The sequence below is a fragment of the Rhipicephalus sanguineus genome, chromosome 6 (genome assembly GCF_013339695.2).
Source record: "Rhipicephalus sanguineus isolate Rsan-2018 chromosome 6, BIME_Rsan_1.4, whole genome shotgun sequence".
NCBI lineage: Eukaryota > Metazoa > Arthropoda > Arachnida > Ixodida > Ixodidae > Rhipicephalus > Rhipicephalus sanguineus.
Window position 1 is genome coordinate 44,522,664 of NC_051181.1, and position 17,824 is coordinate 44,540,487.

Genomic DNA, 17,824 nt, shown 5'->3' on the forward strand with positions numbered 1-17,824 from the left:
CGCTCGTAAATATATATAAAATAGCGCTGCAAAGCAGTTGCTCAAGGCTTGCAGTCACGGAGCAGAAACAGGCCTGTGGACCGGAGCACTAGCAACGGCAACGAAAAGCACAATTGCCACTCAAGCGCGGCTTCTGACGGGAGGCGTAAAAAGTCAAATCAAAGATCAAACCGCGTGCTAACCCGGAAACTTGTGCGTGATGTGATTTGTGACGTCACGTTGTGTCGCGCGGGGTCTCCGTAGTGGCGCCAGAGAACATCGACACGTGTCGTTGCGTCGGTTGCGTGACGCAGCAGAATGATGCAAGGTTCTCTGGGGGCGCGTGCAGCACGCTAAGCCGTGCTCCGCCGGTATTCGCTAAATTCTTCCTCGATGGTACGCGTTTTTTTGTATTTCAGTAAGCATATCAACTAGCTTAACAACAAGTTGTACCAGATAGGACTGCAGAAATAGTTCAGAACAGTAGCTCAAAGAATCACACGTACGGCGACAGGTAAAGACGAAACGAGGTGCGATCTTTGCTCTACTGTTCTGATTATGCACTGCCAACTCAGGGGCATAGCCAGGGGGGAGGGGGGGGGGGTTCAACCCCCCCCCCGAATTTTTCAGTTTTGCTTGCGTATATATACACGCGCACATACAAACGCACGCACGAACATACACAAAGTATGATTTAAAACCCCCCCCCCCCCCCGAAAAAATTGCTGGCTACGCCCCGTACCAACTATCCCATCAGTCTGTGCTTTTGAACTGCAGAAATAGCCTGTTCTACTCACCTTCAACTGTGCTCCCTTATGGGTTGGAGAAATAAGTCTTTCCTTGCCTGGAACCACTATCAAGAATGATGACAGTGGATGACGGGGTGATAATGAAAGATGCTTAGTATTTCTGCAACCCCTAAGCGAGCGCGCGAATTCTTGGGAGGGGGGGGGGGGGGTGAATTTAAAGAGACTGAAAGATAAGCGGAAATTAGGTGTATCGTTTTGCGCGCGCAGCACGATATATGTAGCCTTTGGCCACGCCCTTAGTCGGGGGGGGGGGGGGGGGGGTCGTGTCGAAATTTTGATTGAGGGGGTGTTTTACGAAATACCCAGGTGAAAATATTGCAACTGCAAACAACTGAGACCAGTTCAAGGGTTTATGGTCAAGTTCCCAGCGGGGACCAGTAGCTGGGTCCCACGTATACCCACTGGGAATTGACCGTAAACCACTTGAACTGGTCTCAGTTAGTTGGGAGGTAATCATTTCAAGGGATATTGAGCTGCATCACGAAAGGTTATATACTAGCAATTTTAAATTCCATTTGGTGCATTCGCAGTGATATATAACTTAAAAAACCGTCAACACACTGAACACGTTCGCGAAAACGTTATGAAGCACATCTGCACGAATCGGCTGCAATGCCATGTATTTAGTCGTTTGGTGAGAACAGAATAGCCGCGATAACAGTCCGAGATGGCTGCGAGGAGCAGAGCGTGATGACAAAGGGTTGTCAGCGCGCGCCATCAGTTTCATGGGGCCACCTTTGATATGATATCGCTGTGAACGTGCGTGCTTGCCTCTGTGCCAACAAATACCTCGCATGGAGGCGAGCTAGAGGCCCCGTTGACTTAAATTAAGTGCACGTTAAACAATCCCAGGTGATCTAAATTGGGAGCCCTCTGCTACGGCGTCCCTCATTATCATATTCTTGTTTGGGACGTAAAACGCCCGAAAATTGCCCCTTCTTGTGTAATGGATGAATGCGACATCTACTTTGCCGAAACTAATTCGACAGACCCTCTTGCAGGTTGCTTTCGTTGTTTCGTTCGTAATATACTGCCGACCGAGTTCGACCATGGTCTTATCAGAACAGCGTGCGCCACGGATTATCTCTTTATCGCCGGTTAAAAGTGTGCAGTACTCTTCAAGACTACCGTGCCGTGATGGTGCCAATCGTACAACAACGTTAATCGCAGTAGCCAAGAACCGCGGCGATAGCCGTGTCAGTTGAAAAGTAAATGCGCTCGTGCGAAATTCACGTGGCTACCGGCGCATTCGGCGCCATGCCGGGAGCATCGCCCGAACGCCGCCCGCGTTCCGAAAACAACCGGCGTAATTGATTCTACGATCTCGGCACTTTCTCGAAAGGCGAGAAATGCTTTTCAGCGGGGCGTGACGGCAACCACTGTGCGAGTCGTGGCGGCGCACTTGGCTTCTACCCAGCGCAATGTACGGGATCAACGCACGCGCGGTCTGCGCCAGCTGTAAACGTACGTCAAGCGACGCTGTTCGGAGATTCGTATTCGCCCTAGCTAGATGCGTATTAACAAAAGACCTGTAAGGCTGTACCCCCGCGTAAATCGTGGCAAAACGCAAATTAAGGCGCCGCGGCCTTTAGGGGTGGCGCTATCGGCCTGCGATGGCAGAGGTCCAGGACAGGGGTGCCCTTTAAAAGGAACTGGTTATGTAAGGTCAGCCTTATGGCGTTTAAAAAATAAAAGGGAAATAGAGCTTAAACTATTTTTATGGTTTAGGGGGAGGGGGCGACGCGACCCCCCCCCCCCTCTTCCGGTGGCGCCACCCCGGTTTTTTTTTTTTTTTGGACATAACCGGTATCTCGAGGCGCACGGCCCACGTGCATGAGTCGGTAGACCAACTTTTGAATATAAAGGACTCATATTCACTGATGCTGCTCCAGGGATCCCATTTTATGTGATTTCGCGATTAAAGTAACCGTCGTATCATACCATTGAACCACATGTGGGCATTGCCAATGTTTGAACGGCATTGAGGATTTGGTAATAAGCTGGCAGAATCACTGGAACAGTGTCTTTGAAAAGCAGATCCGATTTTTCAATATTTTTGAGAGGAACAAAATAAATTCGCTGAAGCTGTGTTGGAACAGGTCTTCCATATGCAAGTCAGGTTCTGGATGCTGAAAAGCCTAGAGTCATATTATTGGAGAGTTACTGATAAGATAACGGTTCTTTGTTTTTTTCTTTGGCAGGTGTCTTGGTGCACAGCTTGGGAGGGTTGCTGGCACGCCTGCGAGAAGTGCTTCCCTTGTCTGCCGTGGTGCGAGTGGCTGAGCGGTGCCTTGCATGGCTGCCTGCCCGACCGAACCCTCTGTTGGCCCAAGCTCGCCTACATGCAATAGAGCAGACCATCAGTTCACTCCTGTGTGATCCCACCGACCATGCTGGGAGCACCGACTGGCTCCTATCTACTGTATCTGCAGTGCAGCACGAAATAACACTCAAGTCAGCTTATCAGTGATGGCTGCCCATGCGAATTGAGATAGGCAGGCCATTGTGTGCCTCGTGTTCCTTGAGGCTTCTACTTAGTTGGTGTTGTGCGTAGCTCAATGAAAGAGATTTTTTTTAAAGTGCAAAGTACTTCCTGGTGAACCAAAGGCCCTTTGACCATGCATATCTGTGTGTTGGTCTGTCTGTCTGCCTATGTCTTGGTGCCGGGTCACTTCAATACTTGTGTGCACAAAGATTGGCGTGGCACGATATGAGTGTACAACAAACGTGAATGAAATGACTATCATGTTTGTCATGACCCACATGACATGCATGTCATATGTAGGTCATTAAATACATGGCAAGGTGCCATTGTAATTCATGGTGGTCGACTTGCTATATATGAAAATCTATCACATGACACGTAGGTGGCAGACTTGAATGAAAAATCACAACCTGAATGTTCATGACATGCAGGGCATTTGTATCATCATAGAAGACACAAATATCATGATTGCATATACCGTAAAGACATCGCGGTCCAGGGGCGTAGCTAGGGGGGTGGGGGTTCAACCCCCCCCCGAAATTTTCAGTTTTGCTTGCGTATATATCATGCACACCAGTGGCGTAGCCAGGAATTTTGTTCGGGGGGGGCTCACGTTGCAGCGCGACCTCCTCATTGAATTTTAGAACGACTAAGTATATGAATAACATTTATTTATTATTTTTATGTTATTTATATTTATTATATTTTAGGTTTATTTATTATCATACCTGGGAGATGAAGTGTATGGCTTTTGGGGGGTTGTAGGCTTGGGCATGTGGCGTCGGAAAATGCGGTTTATGTGCGTATGTTTTGAAGTGTTTTATGTGGTTGCTTTTTGAGATGGCATTTTGGATGGGTGTTGTGTGTGCGGAACTGGTCATTGCCTGCAAGGAAGTTGTGGTGAGTTGGTGTGGGCTGGCGGAATGGGCAGCATTTGGTGACTTGTGCGATTTCTTGATGGATGGCTTCGAGGTCTGTTTTCCGCGGATGGAGATAGTTGACGCTGGGTGAGGTCAGAGATCTGAGGTGCGTGACCAATACACGACGAAGAGCGAGGGTAGTAGAAAGATTAAGGGATTTGAGGGCGGAGCGCTATGTGCTCGGGAATATCTGAAAGAATTGGTTGCTCGGTTCTTTGCTGCCAAGTAGTGAGTCATGAGTGTTTCGATGGTGATGTTTTGGTGGGGGTCAAAGACTCAAGCTGCATACTGTTGGTTTGTTGTGTTGTGACAAGGTGTTTACGGAGTAGTAGTGGTGGGTGTCAAGGAGGTGTTACGGCGTGTGTACCCGAGCGAGCGCGGTTATCGGAGTGAATTATGTGATTTATATGGTCGCCCCAAGATAGGTTACTCGAAAGATGGACACGCAGGTATTTAAGTCAGCAGCTATATGACAGTTGTTGATTGTGTAAGTAGCCGGCGTGTGGTTTCGGCGACGATGGAAAGAAATTAGTAATGTTTTTTTCGCATTAAGGGACATCAACCAGGTGGTACACCACTGCTGAATGCGTGAGAGGTCATGCTGTAGAGAGGAGACATCGGTGGGGTTATTTATAGGGTGGTAGAGGACACAATCATCAGCAAAAAGACGGATGTTAGATTCAACGGAAAGCGGAATATCGTTAATGTATTAGGAATAAAAGAGGCCCTAGGACGATACCCTGGGGCACGCTGGACAAGACATGCGAGAGGTCGGAGGAGTGATCATTAACATGCACGAATTGTTTACGGTTTGTTAGGAATGCTTAATCCAGTTAAAAACATGCCGATGAAGGTTTAGACGCGAGGTTTTTTGAAGGAGACGGGTGTGGGGTACCTTATCGAAGGCTTTTTCAAAATCTAAGAACAGTGTGTCAATTGGGATGTTACGGTCCATATGAAGGTGAATGTCGTGCAGGAATAAGTTAGTTGGGTCTCGCATGAGTGATCTTTACGAAAGCCATGTTGGTTTGGGTGAAAGAAGTTTACGGATGATAAAAATGTAGCAACATGAGAAAAGATGACGTGTTCCATGATCTTTGAACAAACACTAGTGAGCGAGATTGGTCGGTAGTAACCTGCAAATGAGCGGTCACCTTTCTTGAAGAACGGAAAGACCTTCCCAACTCTCCAGTCTAATGGGACTTCACCTGTGTCGGGTGACTGCTGAAAAATGACTGACAATATGGAACTACATACATGTTTAGTATTTTTCAGAATTTTGGCGTTTATGCCATCTATACCGCATGACGAAGAGTTCTTTAATTGGTTAATAACTTTTACAATTCCCTCTGAATTGAATGTAATCTTTGGCATTGGCAGAAAAGCAAAATGCGGAAAATCAGGAAGTTCGTTGTTAGGTTCGTTAGTAAAGACTGAACAAAATGCAGAGTTGACGGATGGAACGTCGCAGTCGGCAACGGGGATCCAGAAGTGTCACAAGAGAGACTGTGGCTTTGTCGTCCGGTTTCATAATTTTCCAAAAGCGGCGTGGGTATGTACATGTATTACCATGTACATACATTGTCACTGGTATTACCATTAATATGTATTACCAGTGACAATTTGTATTAGATGCTGCAAATCACTTCTTGAATGCTGCCCTCTGTTAAGAACGAGTAAGAAATGTGTTTTTTCGTAAAAATATTATGTTGGCATGCCCGCAAAATCTTTCCAGGAATAACTGTCTTCAATCTTTTCAATATTTGTGTTTGTGTGTGTGTGTAACAGGTACAGCAAATATCACGTAAACTTCGGAACTGCACAGCTTTGAACTGAAGAGGTGCCTGATAACAAAAAAATGAAGTCCACGAAATAACCAGGATTTTAATGCAGATTGCTTACGCAAAATGCTAATCTTTTTGCACAAATGATGCGGCCAGGGAAAAGCAAGAATGGGAAAGTACACCTCGAATACGGGCAAAATATAAGTCACCGGCAACAGTGCGCAGTATGCTTACGCAAAACTTCACAAATGTACATTTAAATATGCAATCAATAAACGGAACTAAGCAATGAACACTATACATAATGGCCAACTGATATGTCCTTGGGCCAAGCTGCTGTCTCGGACGCACCATGTAAACAGAACTATAAAGGAAGAGCGCAGAAATAACGAAAGAAACTACTTCAAAACTGTTTTAAAAGTGCGAACCACTATTGTGCACTCAACTTAAAGGAAGGTTGCCGCTTCTAGTTCAAAAAGCAATGAAGAACAATAACGACAAATGAAAGTAACAAACAATGCTGTTAGTACGGCTTCCCAATAGTTGAATTTGCTTGGTAACGCCGCGTATGCCGACCTCTCAGTGAACAAGGTGAAGCTATCGATTGGCTGGTAATGTCCACCTGATGCCCGTATTCTTATGTTTATATTAGGTCACAGTGTTAACTGCTAAAAGGTACAAATCCTCACGGCTTTAAAAGGTGGTGAACAATAATATTGCGTCAGAATTACGGGCTCATTGACCTGAACTCTGGAACAGTAGTGTCTTTTCCTTTCGTTTGCGCTGATTTTTGTCCTGCTCGGTATCAAAGGAAAACGTTGACACGGCGAGGAAGCTTAGCGAAGCGGTCAATGACTTCCGACACGCTGATGTCGACATTTCTGTGGGCGTACAGAAGTGCCTGGCCAACCATGCGTTCCTCAGACATCGTGGAGCGTAAGTAGTTGTTAAGTAACCTCATGCTTGAAAACGTTCCCTCTGCGCTGGCAGTGGTCACTGGAAGGGTGACTAGTATCCGGAGTAGCTTGTACACATTCGCACAGAACCTGCTGTCGCAATGAGAGAGGGCATCGGTTCCTGTACCGGGGCTCTGGTTTGCTGCTTTGTTCGCCCACTTTGTCCACCATAGTCGCAGTTCTCCAAAACCAGCCCTCGTTTCGACGTCATGCGCAAAAACGGTCAGGAGATTTTCTGCTCCTTTCTCCCGATCATCTTGCATTGGTGGTATTGCGGATGATACAATTAATGAAAAGTCCTTTAGAAGTGTCCTGTGCTGTTCGAACCGTTGGTTTAACTGGGCTAGTACGTGGTTCATGAACGGAATGAACAGGGTTCTGCGAAAATATTCTTCCGCACTTTCGAATGCATTGCTCCCAAGGTTTTGCTTCCGGACACCGGCTCGACGGCTGGTGATCTCCGCATTCAGTTTTTCTGCCAATGCCTGCATTTGTGCAAATGTTTTTGAGAAAGAAACATTCGTGTTCTTGCGGTCACTTTCAATTGTCTGCTGTATCACTTCTATGTTGTCAATGGCAGCGCTCATGTCGATACTCCTCGTCTGCAGCTTCTTTGACAGTGGCAAAGTCAGTGCTAACACGTGTTCCGTCACATGCAGGCTTACAAGGAACGCTGGTGAAAAGAGTGCCAACATTAGACTGTTTGCCTGCACTGGACTTTCGCCATTTCCGTTAAACTTAGTCTCCTCTAGTGCTGCGATCAACGGCTGGAAGAGGCTCACAAATGAAAGCACTGCATCGTGCTTCTCGGCCCAGCGCGTTTCGCATAGTCCCAAAAGGCGCTGCCTTGTAGGCTCAGGACAGCTCAAACTTATCACTTTTCGCAAAACGTGTGAGCGGCTAGAAGATTTACGGAAAAAGGCTGACGTCGCCTTCAGAGTCCCAAAACAGTTTCTAATGTCTGTGATGGAGCATGCTGCACACACAACTAGATAAAGGGAGTGACACGCGCAGTGAATACATAGAGTGCGGCTGGATATTTCTCACGGACAGCAGCTTGAACACCATTCGTTTTGCCGGCCATCGAACTTGCACCACCGTAGCCTTGACCACGGAGATGCTGCATGTTAATTCCCATTTCTATAAGGAGCCTTATGATGGTGTCGGCCAGGGCCCGGCCATTTGGTCGTGAATTGGCACAAAGCCTAAGAACACTTCTTCGATTCCGTTCGCATCCTTATTAAGGTACCTTGCACAAACAGTAAGCTGCTCGATACCCGCAACATCCGTCGTTTCATCAGCAAGTACGGAGAAGCAGCCTGCAGCGTTTACTTTTGCGACTAGGCTTTCCTTGATGATTGCAGCAGAGATTTCCATAATGTGGTTTTGTACATATAAACTAAAATATGAGGCCTTATTTGGGCAACTTTCCAAATGCTTTTTTTTATCTGTGTCGCCACAATCCGCGCGCATGCGAAGCAGCTCTTTGAAGTTGCCTGCATTTGTAGAGGAGGCTGTGCTTGAATCCATGGGACCACTGTCTCTATGGCCACGGAGAGCCACACCTTGCCACCCGCAAAAGAGAACTGTCTCAACAATAGGCTGTAACTTCCTTCGGATCTCTCTTATTTGAATTTGCCTGCCATGGTCCAGCTGATCAACAACACTGGGCACACATCCTGAGAAGGTTTGAAGAAAACTATCGGCTACCAGATGAGCGTCAGTGTGATATCTAGCGACTTCATGTGCACCGAAGACTTTGAGGGCGTGCTTCCACTTTTGAAATGGATTGGATACGAGGGCCTTAGTGCGCGCATGTTGGCCCTTGCCAATCTCACTTCTGCTAAAAAGGACACACACTCGGCAAAACGCACCCTCTTGAAGCACTGAGAAGCTAAGCCATCGGTACCTGTCCAGCCAAGCCACGTAAACATTCGTTTCTGCTTAAAATCGTTCATAGACTTAAACATATAGCATGGCGGAGGAATCCAAGGAGAAGTTAGCAGTTGATGTTTTGTGTCATCATCCACTTTTGAGCCATCTGTGTAGAGCCCTATATCAAACTTGCTTCTGCTAACATTTTGAGGGTCATAAAACGATAAATAATTAAATAAATGATAATCAGGCTGAAGCCCAATAAATTCCACCACCCGGGTGACGCCGCTGGTTGGTGGTGTATGAGAGCACGAAAAATTTCGGGGGGGGCTGAAGCCCCATAAGCCCCCCCCCCTGGCTACGCCCCTGATGCACACATACAAACACACGCACTAACATACATAAAGTATGGTTAAACCTCCCCCGAAAAAAATTTCTGGCTACGCCCCTGTCGCGGTTGTTTCATTAACATGGCATATACCAGAATGTGCATGTGCATTCATGCATGAAAAACATGCAGTAATGAATGGCAACCATGAATTGCATAAATTACAAGGTATCATTGCAGTAATTAATTTAATTAGTTATGATATCTCAACATGCATGACACAACAAATACTATTACGTGACATAATATGCATTCACATTTCATGACATGATTTGTATTCACTCATACAAAACCACCACTGGTAGTCTGATTTTGGCTAGTGTTGTGTTGTTGTGCCCAGTGTTGGCAAACTGTTCACTAGCAGTGGCCGATGTTGCCTGATTGCTCCTTGGCGAGTGTTTGCTAATATTGGCTGGTGGTGACTTACTGTTGGCTAGTGAGTGCTAATCCATGGGGAGGCTTAGCACATGAAAAACAGGACACAGAGAAGAAGACATGAGACAGGCGCTGACTGATAACTGAATAAGTTTTATTGAAAAGGAAATCCGCTCCTTATAGTTGGTAAGAACGTCACAACAAATCATCTATGATATGACATGACGTGTGCATCCATGAACGAAACAAAATCAAACAAACAATTTTAACTTCCATAAAAAAACAGGATTTGGAAGTTGTCGTCACCAAAGCTAATATCACCGATGCCACATACCGAAATTATACGGCATACGAAAATACCGAGATATTGCATACCGAAACTATTTTGAACTTATACCGAAATTAGACACGGGACAGGCATACCTTCTGTCCTGTGTCTTCCTCTCTGCGTCCAGTTTTCTACGCGCTAAGCCTCGCCATGAATCCATACCAGTTCGCACACTAAACCACATTACTTAAGTGATGGCTAATCTCAGCTAGTACGTAGTTGTGGCTAACTAGTTACTAATGTTGGCAAGCACTGCATTAGTTGGCTAAATGTTGGTTGGTGTGGGCTAGGGCTCGCTAATGTTGGCTGGTGCTGATTACCACTGGCTAATGTTGGTTAAGGGTTGGCTTATGCTGGAATAATTCTGAGTACTCCTTGTTAGCTGATTGTTGGCTAACTGTCGGTTAGTGGTGGCTTGTGTTGGTTAGAACTGGCTAATGTTTATAATTGGTTAGCATTTGCTAGTGTTCACTAACTGTTAGCAACGCTGCATAACGTTTGCCAACTGTCAGTTAGTATTGGCTACTATGGGGTTATGGTGGCAAACACTGGCTGATGTTTATTTATTCAGCATACCCTCATGGTACAAATGTACGTTGAAGAGGAGAGGGGCACAAGTTATAACATATATATAAAAAACTTTCTTATAGATACGAAATGAACAAATACAGAATAATACAATAACACATTTAACAAATTTCAGTCAATGGCAAAGCCAAAAACATGCTAAGTGAATAATAAAAGCAATAAAATATAGTTAATTGCTCTGGAAGTGTTAGAGAAATAGCTCCTTGAATACACTGCAAACAGAGATATATGACAAACATAATACGCAAGCAAAGTAACAAATTGTAAAACCACAGCATGATAAGCATAAGAGAAATATACATGACATAACTTATGAGGCTTGCTATATAAATAAAAGGAAAAAGAAAGGATAAGAAAGGATAAGTGAAGTCATAACTTGAAACTAAGGCAATAAGACAGGTGTTGTACAAAAAACTGCAAATCACGTTGATTTGCAATGAAACTCTGAGGTGCAATCTTGAAGTTTTTGGTGTTGGTTATGCTTGTAAGTGATGCTGGTAAGGGGGTTATTCTAATCTGTGGTTGTTTGGGTCAGCATTTGGGTTGGTCAGCTGTTGGCTAGTATTAGCTAAAGCGGTTGTGTTGATTATTACTTCCTAATGTTGGTTAAATCGTGGCTTGTGCTCGCTAATGCTGACTGTAGCTTGCTAATGTTGGCTAATGGTGGTGGGCTATTTGCTAATGTTGGCTAGCGTTAGCTTGTGCCTGCTAACTTTTGCTTGTGGTGGCTACTGTTGGCGAGTACTAGCTAATGTGTGCTAACTGTCGGCTAGTGTTCACTATCTGTTAGGAACACTGGATAATATTCACCAAGTGTCAATTAGTGTTTGCTACTGCTCGGTCATCTTGGCAAGCACTGGCTGATGTTGGTTAGCTGTTGGCTAGTGTTAACTAATGCTTGCTTGTGTTGATTATTACTGCCTAATGTTGGTTATATGGTGGCTTGTGCTTACTAATGCTGACTATAGCTTGCTAATGTTGGCTAATGGCGGTGGACTATTTGCTAGTGTTGGCTAGCTGCTGGCTAGTGTTCGTTTGTGCCTGCTAATTTTTGCTTGTAGTGGCTACCATAGGCTAGCACTGGATAATGTTGTAGAAAACGAAGTGAAGAGGATGTGACAAGGAGCATGTTGACACAGGCATGATTGTCTGGGTGCCGGACCTCTTCAGTTTGGTGAGATTTATGCCAAACTTGGGAGCATGGATTCAAGAAGGGGTGAAAAGAAGTATGACATGCAGCGAAATCGTTTTACATCACACATTGAACAAAAAGGAACAATTTTAAGTGTGTAGTACTTTAGGGGCCTGGCTTGTCCATCCATAAATCTCATATGGCGTGATCACGCTCGCAATCAAGCACTAAATACAGGCCTAAAACAAAGCTCGCTGGCAATGCTCAAAACTGGGTTAAAATTAACAAACGAGGTCTAAAATGATATAATTAACAGAAATAACCAAGAAGTAATTGCAATAATTAACTTAAAATCGCTAAAAACGTTTCGGAAACACGCAGCTGGTGCCGGCACCGTGCAAGAGAGGGTGCCACTGCCTCGCTAAGCAAGCGATTGTTCCTCCCACTGGCTCTTCTATGGCGTTACATCTGAAGGGGGAAGCAACCTGATGGAACTCGCGGCAGACGACAAGTATCTCAACTGTCGTAAAAAGCAGAAAGTTGATAAAGTACATCAAAAAGTAGCGCACATCTCGCACATAATGTTTGCGAATATGCCTAACAAGACTACACTCGTGCCGGGGAAACCCTACATGCTTACCTCAAACATTGATGCCAATGGCAATTTCGTAAACGGAGCAGTGGGAACACCACGAACGGGAATTGCTGGGTGCTTGTGCTACGCACTTCCTCAGGTTTCACAGTAATGGAGCTGCATTTAGTGCAGGGTTCAGAACTACACCAGTCGCTACACATAAACGCCATTTTTTTGCTGGCATAAGTGCAGAGGCATAGGTTGCCCATTTCCCTGAATCTATCATTGTGATCAAAATTTTGATGTTTACTCTAGGTTCATTTGGGCTGCATACAGCGCATTTAAAACAAAATGCAGCTGATAATTCGGCTGGTAAGATGTGCTGTCCAGACACCTCCTCTCTCCTAATTTACATGTTCGGGAGGGGGGGAGGGTGGAGCGAACCCTTTGCCTCCCCGTAACTGACTCCCCTGAATGAGTGTGATTTTGGTGTGTGTGTGTGTGTGCCGTGTTTCAAGATTATTTTATTGTAAAATGAACGTCTCAAGTGAAAAACATCACAACAGAATTTTTAAAGGTACCGATGCCAATATTCAATGCTGACTTTACTCTGTCATACAAATCTGTATACAGAGATGGCTCTGAGCTAGTTTGAAGCTCAGGAATTGCCAATAAGATATTTTAACATTAAAGTCAATTTGCGCATTCTGCACCTACATATCAACACTAGCATGATGTCAAGCTACAGTATCAATTCTGGTAACCTCATGCACCAGTGTGGCTAGTTGTGGTGACATCACATGCCAAAACTTACAAAATAGCAAATTGTGTGTCGCCATAGAGCGAGGTAGTGGAGCAGTCGTGAAAATGTCATGACATTTTGTGCGAGCACATGACAAGAAGCTCATACCGTATTGTGATGTCAGGATACAGTAGAAACTGAAATTAACTTTTAAAAATTTGAAAAACATGTAAATAATTTTTCAGGGCATGCTTACCCTTACAAGTACATTTTTTAGGCTCTTGAGAATTTGGCCTTTCATTGGATGCAATACAACTTAAAATTTTCATGTATTTTAAATTTTCATGTATTTTACAGCTACTTAAATTTTAAGTAGCTGTAATTATTTGTTCCTTGTCTTGTATTCTAAAAGATAACATTTTTCTTGCGGAATGTGAAATTTGGGTGAAAAAGAACCTCATCATGGCATGGTCGTTATTGAGTGCCCAGCACTTCAGTTAAGGGGTTAACCTCCTCAAGGGCATAATGCACTGCTTGGTGTCTGTGTTCTTCAATCGCAGTGACAGACGAATGGCGGCTCCGTCTCGTATGTGCGTGTGGAGCGGCAGTTGGGTCCCAGCTGTCTCAGGGTCGGCCAGAGGAGGCCGCCCTGTGTGCCAAGGTGCTGGGTCAGCTGGTGACCGCTGCTGACGTTGGCGCTGCTCCAGCACTGCTGGCACTGGTTCCGCCACTGCTGGAGTCCCTGCAAGCCTTGGAAGATGGGGATCCCCTGTTGGTGAGGAGTTCCCCACGTGCCTGTCATTTATTTGTTCACAATACTGATTTGCCTTGGTGAAGGCCGTAAGCAGGCATGGGGTACAACAAACTCAGACACAAAGGGAAGAGATGTTTCCTCTGGGGAACATTTGTCAGGTTTAATGTTTTCCTCAGAAAGCTTTACGACACTGAACAAAATGAAGCGCTTTTGTAAATTACACTACTATATAACTGCACAGTAGTACTCACAAGTAATTCACACACTGGGGGCAAAGACACGTGCTGAAGAGACAGTGTAAAGAAAGGGGGGATGGGGTGTCACGTGACGTGCAGCTGTTCATGTTTACAGCTTACGGTGTCAGTGATGGCAAGAATGGGAAATTATAAATACTCTATTGTAGCAAGTTGTAGGGATTCTTAGCGGGCAAGTTGAAGATTCGAAGGCCGATAATTAGGGGTGTGCGAATATTTGAAATTTCGAATATTACGAGCTGACCAGCTCGTAATAAGTTCACGTGCAATGTGACGCCAACAGGCGGAAAAAGAGTATTCCACACTCGCCCTCATGGCTACTGGCGACCCTGACTGACGCTCCCACGTTTAAATACACATATATACCCCATAAAGTGGATGGGGCGATGGCAGCCGCGGTAGCTCAGTTGGTAGAGCATCGGACGCATTATTCCAAGGTTGCAGGTTCGGTCCCTGCCCGCGGCAAGCTATCTTTTTCGTCCACTTTTCTTTCTTCACATTTACATTGCATTTACTACTAATAACGTCCCCTATACTTTCCTTGGCATTATTGTCTGTTAGTGCACAATAAAGAAGTGACTTAGGTACAAGAGAAGGATACATGCAGTCATGGCTTAATGGTTAGACTAATGGGGTGCTGAGTTGAATGCAATCATTGGTCAAGCCTTTCTTTACAGCATTATAGGCAGACCCACTTTGGAAGCGTATAACAAAAAAGAACTTGTGATGACTTCAGCATACACGAACATGGTGTAGTGTGCACTGAATCATGAGAAAGTTGTGATGTATGGAAGTGTCACTTTAATAATTGTTGGGGTTTTACGTCCCAAGAGAGAGAGAGATAATTTATTGGAAGGCAGAAAGGTCAGCAAAACCACAATATGGTTATGAGGAATGCTGTAGTGGAGGGCTCCGGGAATTTCAACCACATGGGGTTATTTAATGTGCACCCAAATCTAAGTACAAGTACATCTTTCAAATCTAAGTTCATCTTTCAGGCTTGGCAGTGTTTGTGCTCCTCAGCATTATTAAACAGGTAGCATGGTAATATTACAAGGCACAAGTCAAGCCAACCTAAGAGAATTGAGAAATCTGGAATGTCAATTGAAAATAATATAAAACAGCAAATAATGCCCAAGTTTGAAAGACTAAAGAAGCACATTAACGCTTAGTTGTTTGAGAAACCTTTGTACTGGGAATATTACAAAAAGAGGCATAAAATGAGTGTGTTAATATATATGTGAGCCTCTGAAATATCTGTGGATAATGAAAAGGACACTTCCATATCTTTCACTTGTGACAATTTAACCATTGTTGCAACAGCATATTTCAAGTTTTTTTGCATGTGTGCTGATTATGTTATACTGTTAGATGGTATCATTGTAGTACTGCTTCCTGGCAGCATAAATGTATGTACCTACGTCCTCGAAAACAGTATATGTTGATGGGTGCCTTCGTATCCTTACCATTTGTTTGTTGTTGTACCTGATTTGTCGGGCATCTGTGTAATCTCTCTGTGACTTTCCTTTCCTAATCCTCTTTCTTCTTTCCTTTTTGGGTGCCTTCCTCCTTCCCTCTCTCGGCTTGGGCTCAAGACTGACCTCAGCCTCTTCATCTTTTTTCTCTGTCAATAAATGTAAGTGTACCCATTTGCCTTCAGTGTGCTAACCTCATGCAGTCTACTCTTTCTACAACATACAGTTTTTTTGTGTGCGAAGTGCTCTTCCGATGTACCTTGCTTTCATTTCTTCATTCTCGGTTTCCTATAACGCTTTTGTGAGCTCTGTGCAGCTGCTGTATCGGGCACTGTTTTTGTATTGTTACTGTATAGGCACCTCTTTTGGGGAGCCGGAGTTGCACATCTGTTTTGGGGCCACATGCTTCCAAACGTAGCCATGCAGTGGGGAGAAGCGGCCACCAAGGCACGGATAAGCAAAGTTTGTAATAGCAGTGGCACAACGTGCAGTCACTCATGCAGTTCACTGTGTTTGAAATGATGCATTTCCTCAAGGTGTTACAATAATTATGAAACAGGATCGTGGCCCATGCCTCAAGCTACTGATTCCATTATTAGTCAACCATGCATGTTAGTCCCCAAAACTCGAAAGGCATGCAATGTACTACTCATATTTCTGCTGGCATAAATATTTGAGATTTAATCCTGTATGGGCTATCGTCATGAAAATGGAAGGGTTTTTAAATATGAATTTTTTTTTCAAGGCAAATGTACAATTCGTTTTAATTTAGTAAATGTAGTAATCGTAGCTTTTGACTGTGGCATGCCTGACTCACCATGGTAGCTTATTGACTAAGAGCTTAGCTTGAGGAAGCGGCTTCCATTCCCAGCCATGGTGGCCATATTTTGATGAGGTTCAGCACATGCTTACTTAGATTTATGTGGCTGTCTAAAAATCCCAGGTAGTCAGAAATAATGTAATATGCATATGAGACTCTGTGGCATGCCTCATAATTGTCGTAATTTTGTCATGTCAAACTTTGTAGTTAATGTCGCAGTGTCTCTCATTGCACCTTGATTGCTTTGGAATGCCTTGGACGCCGACCAATTAACCAGACGTGCCTACAACCTTGTGTAGGGGCCCCTGTCTGCGAGCCTGTTGGGTGTGGTGCGGGCTCTCGGTGAGTCCCACTACGCTCAGCTGTGGGGCGGTGAAGGTGGCCGCGAGGGCGTGGCCTGTGCTCTGTCGGTGCTTCGGCGGCTGCTGCTGGGCCCCACATTCCCCGCCGACTGGGCCGTCATGCGTGCTCTCGCCAACCAGTAAGTGAACGTGCCATAATTATTGTGCTTCAAGGTTGAAGGCTTGTGTTTAGACTAGTTTGAATTGTAATTACATTTGTAATTATTACGCATTGCTATGAAGCTAAAACAAAACCATAATCTTGAAATGAGCACTTACAAGTTTGTGCCTGTTTCAGGTTCTCGTGTGTTTTATTTAAGAAGAGAAGTTCAGTGCAAATCAAGATGGACGACAAAGAATAGGATTGCGGTTGTAGCGGATCTTGGTTAGATAACTATGCTTTTACGTATGTAATACGTGACTACGCGTGCGCACGCAAGGATTGTGGTTGTGGCATATATATGCGATGCTGAGAGAAGAATAAAGCAGTTGTTAGTAAGCGCCAGTGCTGGTCTCTTCTGTTCTTTGAGGTCCGTCTTGATTTGCGCTGAACTTCTCTTCTTAAATGCTATGTACCAACTAGGCCCAAGAACAGTTTTACTGAAGTTGTGTGTTTTAACATTGCAGTGCTGTACTATTATAATTACAAGTAGGTAGGTTTCTTGAACTACTTCAAAGCTTTCATTGCCTAGCTGTCAGAGTTTGCGTCTAAGTGATGCATAAGCATTGCATTTTATTGTAGGTAGCGGCCGTCTCCGGAACACCATTTCCGAGCAGCATTGGCATGGCGTCTTTGATCTTCTCTCTAGCATTCGTCAGCGTATCAAATGCTGTCCCATGACACGGGCATCCTGCACCCACTGAAATGCATGTTTGGCATCAAAATGTTGCAAATTTTGAATTTTCCTGATATGTACAGTTCTTCCTGTCGGCTTTACATCTTGTCCTGCATAGTGCTTTTATTCCACTTCCACGAAATTCAGTGAAGCTTTCATAGACACACATTCTTGTAGGGTTGCGTAACTTCATACTTTGCAAGCATGGATGCATAGTGTAATGGTTAAGACACTCGCCTTTGGAGCGTGAGGGCCCAGTTTCAAACCCAAGCACCGGATTGAAAACTTGTTTTATTTTACTCACCTATTTCTTTGTAGCGGAGATTGTCTTATGTGGCAGACAGATGGATGGACGGACCGTTTTCTCGTTGAGTCATCGTAGAAATGCTTATGAAATTAAGCTGAAAAG

General features: G+C 44.6%; 1 protein-coding gene across 1 annotated transcript in view; it reads left to right on the forward strand.

Annotated features, from left to right (window-relative positions):
- Positions 1-17,824, forward strand: part of LOC119397243 (dedicator of cytokinesis protein 1) — a 68,790-nt gene that overhangs the window by 21,425 nt on the left and 29,541 nt on the right. Inside the window, exons 3-5 of the mRNA XM_049416502.1 lie at positions 2,990-3,242; positions 13,485-13,710; positions 16,538-16,719. Of these exons, the coding sequence (XP_049272459.1) occupies positions 2,990-3,242; positions 13,485-13,710; positions 16,538-16,719 (661 nt within the window). The remainder of the gene's footprint in view (positions 1-2,989; positions 3,243-13,484; positions 13,711-16,537; positions 16,720-17,824) is intronic.